This window comes from Apaloderma vittatum, unplaced genomic scaffold (genome assembly GCF_000703405.1).
Source record: "Apaloderma vittatum isolate BGI_N311 unplaced genomic scaffold, ASM70340v1 scaffold17301, whole genome shotgun sequence".
In the NCBI taxonomy this organism is placed as follows: Eukaryota; Metazoa; Chordata; class Aves; order Trogoniformes; family Trogonidae; genus Apaloderma; species Apaloderma vittatum.
Genome location: NW_009697525.1, coordinates 1 through 9,757, shown reverse-complemented (window position 1 = coordinate 9,757; position 9,757 = coordinate 1). Strand labels below are relative to the sequence as shown.

Genomic DNA, 9,757 nt, shown 5'->3' with positions numbered 1-9,757 from the left:
CGCCGAAGAGTCCCGGTGCCCCCAGCCGCAGGTAGCCATCTTCTGAGCCCGTGGCACAGAAGCTTGAGGAGATGCTGATACTGTTGATAGCGATCCCAGGGCCTGAAAACCCAAAAGAATGATACCACCTTGTACAGCTGAAACGTGACAACTCAAATTTAGGGTTGCCCCATCCAAGGGCTGAGTCCAACAGTCCCAGAAGTAGCAGACAGGAATTCCACTGTGACTGACCTCATAGGCTGAAGAGTCCCAGTCAGCCCTTCTCAGGACTCAAACCACGTTCAGTCCTCATCCCTTTCCAGCACTCCTCTTTACCACCATGCAGTTCTTGCCAGGCACCGAAAATTCTTACCACTTGTTAAACCTGGCCTTGAAGAGGATCTTGTAGCAAGGGATGTCCTAGATAAACTGCCTGAGGCACAAAGCCCTTTCACTACAATGTCTCAAATCTTCTCTGCAGTGTAGTGAGAAACGAGAGACAACAGGGATCTACAGAAACTGGGATTTTTTGCTTCAGGTATAAAGCCCATCAGTCAAAAGCACCGGTGAGAGCCAACGGTGCTGCCAGAAGGACACCCAAGGACATCATTTCATCTCCTCTTAGGTGTTTTCTCACCCATGAAGCAAGAATTGGAGTTACGTATCTCCCAAAGGGGCATGTTCTAGATTAATTAGCTCGATATGCCAAAGCAAACTACACACTAAGTTTTAAGATATCAGATCAATCACACTTGAAAGTGAATTATTCCCACTGTTAGAATTAACAGAAGGCCTGAAAGCTGCACTACTTAGTGTGGAGCAACAAAGATTTCCCAAACACTCTGCATAGGCTGAATAATGAAAAAATAATCCCCAAATTCATCTTTTTCGTTGGTCTGCACAGCTCTTTTTCCATCTCTACATTAAGGCTCCCATCAGCAAATTAAGACCTTGTTTCATGTTTCTAAAAGCAGTGCTTCTCTGAAAGTGCAATCAGCATTTAAAATGCTAAAATCCTTTCTTAAAACGATACTTTGCTGTACTAAGGAAGATTATTTGCAGCCCTTCGAGAGGCAAATAGCCAGCAATGATCTAATCAACCCAAAAATAAACCTTGGTGATAGGTAAACAGCTGGTTTATTTTACTGGCCACTTGGTTTGGGGTCTGTTTCTGACGTTGGGCAGAAAACTCTTACCTGCGCCGCCGCCCGCCTTCTCCTGCCGCTGGGGCCATGCGGGCAGGAGCCGCCGCATGTTCCTTATGCTGACATTCTTGTAGTCCACCTCCAAGATGTGACCGCTCTTGCTGCAGACAAAGCTGTAAAGGAAGGAGAGAGGCCCCTGCTTCGGCACGCCAGGGTTAAGAGGAGCTGTGCCGGTGTGGTTTAGTAAAAAAAAAAAATCAGCTTGGTTTACCCGTTAAACTGTTTGCCTGATGGAAAGCTGGTTTGCAGGTCAATGAGGTGTCCAAAGGCACCTTTCCCTGCAAATCTACAACCGAGTCAGAGCTTCTCTATTTTATTTCTTGCCCCTTGGAAACATTAATCAGCAAAAGACCATAAAGCTTAGTGTAGACTTTGGAAAGGAATCTCTTCTTGCCAATAGCTCTGCCTTTTTGGAACAGTATGCGGTAGCAACAAAGGTCTGGCTTCAACAGTTAAAATAACACCGTAACAAAAAAAGCGTGTGTGTGTCTATGGGCAAGAGGATATGCCCCACAGCCCTCCTGCTGCCGCCAGAAAGTGAACCACAAGCCTCAGGTCAGGGAGAGATTCACTAAATATGGCAAAACATCAGCAGAGCAAGAAGAAAGGCTAATTTCTTGGGCTGTTCTGCAAGGAGCCAAACCTCTTTTGGGAAGTGAAGCACACTGAGGAAGGAAAACCCAAGCAAAACACTGTGGTCCCACATGGCAAAGAGGATGCTAAAGGCAGCCCAGAGCTGTTGAGCTCCATCCTGACAGGCTGCCCGGCGGAGGGCTGATGGTGGAGCCTTACAGTGTGCGGTCCTCGGTCTCCCGCATGGCCGTGTGCCCCTCCTCGAAGGCCAGGTCGGTGAATTCCAGGGAATGGTACTCGCCCAGATTGACGGGACACGAGCGCAACGCTCCGCTCCGCACTCGCCACAGCCTGACGTTGTCCCGGCCGCATGACACCATCCTGTCCCGAGAAAGTACCGCGTGAGGACCAGGGGCAGGACTCTGCAAGCTCCTGGCAAAAGGTCAGTGTCCCAAAGGGCCTCGTCCAGCCATGAGGACTGAGAACGGGAATGGCAACCCCAGCACCCGGCCTGGATGGCTGCAGCACCAGATTCCCCGCCACAGCCACATCAGAACCGATGCTTTTATTTTCTTTGCATGTTATACCTGGTATCATCAAAAAAAGCAATCTTCAAGGCCTGGATGTCCACATCTGTATGCGCTTTGGCCAGCATGGCCACATCTCCACCACAGGTCACCTCAGCAGCGTTCCACACCACCACCATCTAGAGCAAGAAATGACAAAGTCAGAGTTGCTCAAACATGGAAACCTTGGCAGCAAAAGAGCTTTTCACCACAGCGGGTGCATAAGAGAGCCTGCTCCAGAGCTGGGCACAAAGTATCAATAAAAGCTGAAACAGGAGATAAAAACCCAAACCTCTCGCACAGAGGGTTTAGGACAGTCCAACAGCTTTGCAAAGCTTCATGGCAATATACTTGCCTGGCATCCATAATTATAGGTTCTAAATCCCAGGGCTGCCTGGCAACAGGGCTCAGGCTTGGAAAGAAAATGAACAGAAGAGTGGGAATTCTGCCTGCTGAGATACAAGAGCTCAGCCTGCCCGAGCTGGAGGTAGCACGTGTCTGGCTGTGCTGGCGCTTTGCTACAAGGGGCAAGAGAGTCAAACCCTTTCTCCAAAGCAAAGGAGGAGACAGGTGAAGAAACACAGCTGATTTCATGCTCTAAACAGCCAAAAACAGACCCAGCATCACCTCAGATGGGCTGAGGCATCATCCAGGTGTTCCTGGCCAGCCCCTCCCAGCACCTCCCATTCTCCCATCCTGCTTTTGATCCCTCCGCCCGTTTCAGCTGACACAAGCTGGGGAAGAAAAAAACCAGAGCATTGTTTGTTTTCACAGCTAGTGACAGCACAGGTAATTGCTGGTGGTCGTCAATAAGAGATCAGTGGATGAAAACAGCTCCACTGATAAAGTAAACCCCTCAGTCTCGTGGAACAATTTTATTCTTGACTGCTACATGTGGGATCTGCGTCATCCCCTAGCTGCATCGGTGGGCGGCAGCTTCGTCGCCCAGCATCCCTTCCAGCAGTGACGCCTGCAATGCTCGCAAATGAAAGATTAAACCTCACATCTTGCCCTAAACGCTATTAAAAAAAAAAAGGGGGGGGGTTCAGGCTCCAGTCAGCAACTCCCATTGCTTCATCACGTGCTTGTAAACCTTCGAGCTCGAAATACCACACAAACCCTCAGCCCGGTGGGGCACAACACCCACGGGGTGCAGGCAGAATCACACAGCCGCCTTCGTCACCGCACCCGGAGCTGGGACCACCGCAGGGACAGAAACAGCCCCAAAGCTCAACCCGAGCGGGTCTCTCGGGCTGCTTCTGAAAGGATTTGTTTGCTTGCAGCTGCAGAATGTGCATGCAGAGCAAGCGTCGGGTAGAAGGGAGAATTTTCTAAGTAGCTAAAGAGAAAGGGAACTCCCTTTCACTATGGTGAAGAATATGTCTAGGAAAGCCCAGAGCAGTGCTTTGTCTGAAAAGTAACTACATAAACTGAGAGAATAGCCACCTTGCATTGCTTTCTTGCAGCGTATGGAAACCTCTAAAACCAAGTTGCAGTTCTCACCGTTTTGCCGTGCTCATCCTTCCCGACGCCACACAGAATGGCTCCGCTGTGGGAAAAGCTGCAAGAAGAGGCCCCCTGGTGAAACGCAGCTCTTCGTACCCCAATGCATCTCCATGGGGAATAAAAGGAGACAAGTTGTGGCTATGAGGAGACAGCAAGATCTGAGGGATAAGCTCGGGAGGAAGCTGGCAGGGTATCGGCTGCTCTGAGCCAGCTGCCAGCAGGTCTTGGTGATAAACCCATGCAGCTGAAGAGCTATAATTCACCCCAGGTTTATCGTGCACAAAAAGCAGAGAAAAGCTGCAGGGCTGCGACGCTCAACCCACCCGAACGCATCCCTGCGCCTGGGCTGAAACCCACCTCAAGGACAAAAGGGAGTGGACGTGGGTTTTAAACACCGCGAGACAGCTGCCCCTCGGGAAGTCCCAGAGACGCACTACGCTGAGGGGACCAGCCTGCGCGGACGCCAGCAAGGTGCTGTTCCCATTGAAGGCCAGCGCCGAGACCTGCGGGACACACCGAGAGGTTCTTGAGAAGATTTGAGAGCAGAAGGACACATCTGGGGTACAAGGACAGCGCTGCTGTCGGGCTTCGTAAGGAGAGTTATGCTCACCTTATCCGTGTGTCCAATGAAGAACCTCTGCTCTCCGGTTCGGATCTGCAGGGTCACAATGATGGCATGGCAGGGGTAGACCACCGCAGCATTGTCTTGAGTCCACAGGGCCTGAAGAGAGAAGAAGTGAGAGGGCTGCAGACCCTCCAGAGGTGCCTCAGGTGCTAGGCTGGACCCATAGAGATTTCCTTCCACAGGAGATCTGCTGCATGGGCAAGAGGATGCTCTCCCACACAAATATTCTTCTACATCACAAAGGAAAACTAAGAGCCCAGCCAACACCCTACTTAATTCAGTGTATTTACCAGACCAGTTGTGTCTACTACATGAACAGCAGATACCAGAAAAATTATGTTGTTGGCAGAGCCTTGAACTGGCTGAACCAAAATGGCCCTTTCTTCACCCTAACACAGAGTGCAAGCTGGGCTCCTGCAAGGCACAGTGCCCTCAGGAAAAAAAAAAACCACACCACCACAGCTCTTTCTTTCCTGACTCCTACAAAGCAATTCTAATTTTAATGTGTTAAAACACAGAAGCCATGAGACTTAAAAGCCCCCGTAATTTCTAATTCACCACCGTAAAAGCAGAAAACCCGCGTGCAAACACAAGATCATGGTTTGGGGTTATTTTCCCCATCAAATGCAGGAAGCGCAGCACTCGGCTGCCTCCAAAAAAATCCACCTGTGATTACACACCAACTCCCCAAACTGTTCTGAGCTACTGACCCATTTGGTGCTGTAGCCTCCGAAGCCAATAATCATTCTCAGCTTCAGGATGGGATCTGGTAAGAGCCTCTGGGAAAAAAAAGACAGCACCATTGCATCCGGAGCCGGATCGAGGTCCTTCACCCCACAGGGCCCCTCCATCCCCAGTGCTAGGTTCTAAATCACAGAGGGAGCTTTGCGTTCTCTCCCATTAAGGGGATGGTTTTGAAGTCAAATGAAGTCAAAGCTGGCAGGAGGGAGGAGCTGGGATTTCTCAACTCTTCCACCCAGGCTGTGGGGTTACAGTCAGTCCTTCCCAGAACCCTGGCGATGCCCAGAGCCGGCAGCTGCTGCGGGCAGAGTTGTCCTCTTACCCTGCAGGCAGAGCTTCTCCTCACGGACGGCATGATGGGTCCTGGGCCCTTCCTGTACACACTCTGGGAAAATCAGTGAACGTACGTTATTAGTTTATTGTCACAGTATTTGAACACAGAGTCCCTCTTTCAAGACAAGTAAGACACTAGTGGAAAAGAGAACTGCGAGTCAGAAAAAACTAATGCCAGCAATCCTCAGAATTAACTGAAACTCCAGCCTGAAGCTTGCGTTCCCTCTGCAGCTTCTGCCAGGCTCAGAAGCATCCCAAGGCCACTCTCGGGTTGCTGTGACTCCTCCGTGCTTCACCCACCTCCTCTGAGCTGGCGCGGACAGCTTGGACAGTTTGGTTGCTCCTTTGGTGAGAGTACACGTGGATGCTGCCACCACTGACTGCCGACAACTGCCCCGCACTGCACGGTCTCAGGTTCTTCTCTAGCTCCTGGTCTGCAGCAGGCGTGGCTCTTGGAGGCCCTGAGGCTGTCAGATGAACTTCAGGGATGCTTTTCGTAATTACGGGACGCCGGCGTGGCACCTGAGAAAGAGCAAAGTCTCAGAGACCAGCCCTCCACCAACCGCAAAGGCAGAGACAGGGAGAGACTTGCACCCCTCCCGAGCCCCACAAGCCAGGTGGAGGGACAGCATCCCAGTTCAGAGCAAAGTGGTCAAGATTCTCATTTTCTCTCTCTCCATGGTGCGAAAAGGATGGCTTCTCCCAGCCCCTCTCCAAAAGCCCAACATCTGGTAAGCTGGTCTGAGCACCAGCTCCCACATCACCATCAGCAGGGAAGGGGAAATTGAGGGCAGCTGCTCGCTCCCTGAGGGCACCCCACCAACTTCTTCAGTCTCCAGTCCTCATTTCCTATCTACAATTTGAAAACACAACTATTTGCTGCCTCAGCTGCGACAGGGAGGATAGATGTCTGGAGATTATGAGGTACTTGGCATTTATCTTGTCTCTGCTCTGTGCTACGCCAGACTGAAGCACCCATACATTCACTGTGGGGTTGCAGTCAACAGACCATGCCTAGATCAGGGGACTGACCCACCTGGAGCAGCTGCAAACAACAAGAAGCAGCTTCTACGTCCTAAATAAAGGAGCTCAAAGAAAAGACGTGGGGAGAAAAACTTCACGGGAGGCAGAATGAAAGAAGTTGCAGCCTCCTCCAGGGTACACTTACAGCTTCGGGGCTGGTTATCTGATGGACGAGGGACAGTCGGTCGCGGCCCACTTTAGTGAGCATCACCGGCTGGGGCAGCTGGTGGACAGAGTCCTCCGAGACTTGGCCACCTGGCTGACACGAGGAGCGGGTTGGGCTCTTTTCGGAAACCCAAGGTACACATGCCGGAGTGGTGGCACAGCCTGGGCTGTTGTCCCCAGCCTTCCCACCTGCCTCGGGACCAGGGCAGCTCTTCTGGATGGAGTCGTATGGCAGCTTGGACCCCTCAGATGGGAACCTGAGCAAAATGAGAGGAAGGCACTGGGTTATCGGGATATAGCACTGGCACCTGGAAATCCTGCTTGGTAAGTTGGTGCTCAGCACAAAATTCCTCCTTTTGCCCCATCCTCCCCCAAATACAGGGATGCTAAAGCATCTCCCAGGCCTGACTTACACCATTACTTTCCAAGGGTTAACCTGGCACTTTGGGCAATACCACTAAGTCAACAACTGTGACGAGCTGCAATTTCTAACCAACACGGTTCTCTGGCACAAACCTCAGCACTGAGGGGAGCCCAGCGCCGAAGCTGAGGAAGGTACATTCACATCTCCCCCCTGCCCCAATGACAGGCCAGGAGATTACCCTTTATCTCAGCAAGAGGCTGAAACACTCCCCACGAACAGCTCACAGAGAAGAAAGTTTGGATTACGCTAAGCTAGCCACGGGAGCAATCCCAGCAAAAGAAAGAGAATTAACTGATGTTAATGTCAGGCACGAGAGCGCTCCACAGCCTTTTTCCTGCCCCAAACTATCACCCATCAGCAATTAAGTTTAGGCCAGTATAGGTGCGCTAACGACACCTAAGCACTGGAGTTGGGGTGACTGGAAGGTCTCCACTTGACTCCCAGGTTTGTGAGGATCAGTCATTGCTTCAGCGGTGTTACCCGCCCTGCCTCCCCAGGGGAATGGGGAGGTCTCGGCGCTGCAGTGGGTTCAAGTGCAGCCAGGAGCAGCCCTACCTAATGTAGTCGTAGAGATCATGCCAGTTCTCTCCCTTGGGCACAGGGAAAGCCATTTCCCGTGGCATGGGAGCCACCCCGCGGCAGGCCAGCTCGGCTCGACGTGCCTCGGAGAAGGTCACACCTGGCAGCACAGAGATAAAGATAAAGAGATAAATTCTCCAAGGTCTACGGAGCCGGCTGAAATCCTGTTTCCTGTGGGACACGGGCACAAACCTCTTCCCTCTTTGTGAAAGTCTGAAAAGCCAAGATTATAAGCCCCAGGTCTGTAATAAACTAACTCACTTTTGCACGGGAATATTCCTGAAAATCTCAACTGACCCCAGAGCATCAATCCTTCGTATGGAGTTATAAATCCCCTCCGGCCCAAGATTCACTTAGTTTTCCATTTGGTAATTCAGCAATTTCACATGATTTGTGTTAAGGCTCTGTTCTCGTTTTCCTGTCTTCTTTCCTTCATAAAAGTCTTCAAGATATAAGAAATTTTGGAAATCCAAGAGCAGCTTCTATAACTTCCTCCTCACTGATGCTTTCCAGCAGGCCAGTCTGTACAGGCAGATTTCCAGCCCAAAAGAAGAAAGGCAAAAACAAAGGTTTTGACTAAAGTATCTCTGCCACACTGAGCAGGTGGATAAAAAAAAGGGACAATGGAAGATTTCTGAGTCAAAAAAACCACAGTCTTTTCCAGCAGAAAAAAACCCCACAAGCCTAGGAGAAGCAAGGCTTAGTAACACTTTTAATTTTTTTCCCCTGAAAAAAAGTTCTAACTTTGGGAAGACATTTAACTTTGCTCTTATTTTTCACTTTCATAGCTGGAAAAAGAGAAGACAGTGTCCACCAGAGGTCAGGAGGTTGTACTTGCCATCACACGTGGAAACTTAACTTAATCGTACCGAGTATTTTGCCCTTTTTTGCTTCCTGTCCCACTGCTACGGCAACAGCAGCCCAGCGCTCTGCCAGGGCCAACAGCATTGCACCAGCAAAAAGCAACTTTAAATCCCTGTGGGTCCCACCCAGGCTGGCTTGAATCCACAGGAGAAACCAAAAGCCACCCCAAGGTCTCAGCAACTCACCTGGTTCAAACACCAAGTCGCTGGTGCAGAGGTTTTTCACCAGGAGGTTGGAGCAGAGCTTGACACTCTTCAGGTGGCTGTAGCGGCGGTTGAGGTAGAGGGAGAGGATGGAGCGGAGGTCCAGCACCAGGCAGATCCAGCGCACGTCTGCGGGGGCTGCACCCAGCAGGTCTGCGGTAGCAAAAGACAGAAGAAGGTGCTACAGACCTTGGACCTCTCAGAAAGGAGGGAGATGCAAGATTAATGCAGTTAAATAAAAGGGATCTCCCAGGCAAGGCTCCCACCAGGCTCAGGCTTGCGTGTTCCAAGCTGGGAGATAAGGGAAAAAAAGAAAAAAGAAAAAAAAAAGGGTGAGGAAGAACAGAGAAGGTCCAGCTCAGGACTCTCCACTCTTCACTCTCCTTGAATGCATGGAGGCAACTTCCAAATTCCATTTATTTCCTAACAGTTTATTTTGTGGGCGATGCGCCAGCCCAGCTTTGAGCAACTCACCGCGCCGGGCCGGGCGGTCGGCCGCTGAGCCCTGGTCCGTTTCGCAGATGAAGGGGAACTGGAGCCAGGTGGCCGTGGACCTGAACTCCTTGAAGAGGGTCGAGAAAGAGATGCGGACCACCTGGTTTTCCTGACAAGATAAGAGAGAGACACAAAGAGCTTTAGTCACCCTGGTGGCATCAGCAGGGAGTGCTGCTGAGAAGATGTGTCTCCTGTCCCCTCTGTGTCCCTTGTTGAGATGCGATAAAGAGGGTAACCACCTCCAAAACGGGGTAACCCACCAGCAGCAAGAAAGACCATCCCGCTTCCACACCCCTAAGTGCTGCAGAGCACCGCTGCCACCCTTCAACCATGTCGTGATGGCAGTTTCAAGGGGCTGTCCCCATGTCACCTACCTGGGTGGTGACGTCCAGGTGGACGAGGAAGTGCTTGTGGGGCATGGGTCTGAAGAGCAGGTAGAGGTAACGTCCCACCAGCCCCAGCGACTGTGTCCCTGT

At 51.2% G+C, this 9,757-nt stretch overlaps 1 protein-coding gene across 1 annotated transcript in view; it reads right to left on the bottom strand.

Annotated features, from left to right (window-relative positions):
- WDR90 (WD repeat domain 90) overlaps positions 1-9,751 on the bottom strand; it is a gene marked incomplete at both ends in the record, with an annotated part of 26,701 nt that extends 16,950 nt beyond the window's left edge. The window contains 15 exons of the mRNA XM_009877675.1: positions 25-102; positions 1,176-1,297; positions 1,977-2,138; positions 2,345-2,463; positions 3,827-3,884; positions 4,187-4,332; positions 4,440-4,550; positions 5,165-5,233; positions 5,829-6,050; positions 6,697-6,806; positions 6,906-6,973; positions 7,696-7,819; positions 8,769-8,939; positions 9,261-9,390; positions 9,656-9,751. Of these exons, the coding sequence (XP_009875977.1) occupies positions 25-102; positions 1,176-1,297; positions 1,977-2,138; positions 2,345-2,463; positions 3,827-3,884; positions 4,187-4,332; positions 4,440-4,550; positions 5,165-5,233; positions 5,829-6,050; positions 6,697-6,806; positions 6,906-6,973; positions 7,696-7,819; positions 8,769-8,939; positions 9,261-9,390; positions 9,656-9,751 (1,786 nt within the window). The remainder of the gene's footprint in view (positions 1-24; positions 103-1,175; positions 1,298-1,976; positions 2,139-2,344; positions 2,464-3,826; positions 3,885-4,186; positions 4,333-4,439; positions 4,551-5,164; positions 5,234-5,828; positions 6,051-6,696; positions 6,807-6,905; positions 6,974-7,695; positions 7,820-8,768; positions 8,940-9,260; positions 9,391-9,655) is intronic.
- Between the last annotated feature and the right edge of the window lie 6 nt (positions 9,752-9,757).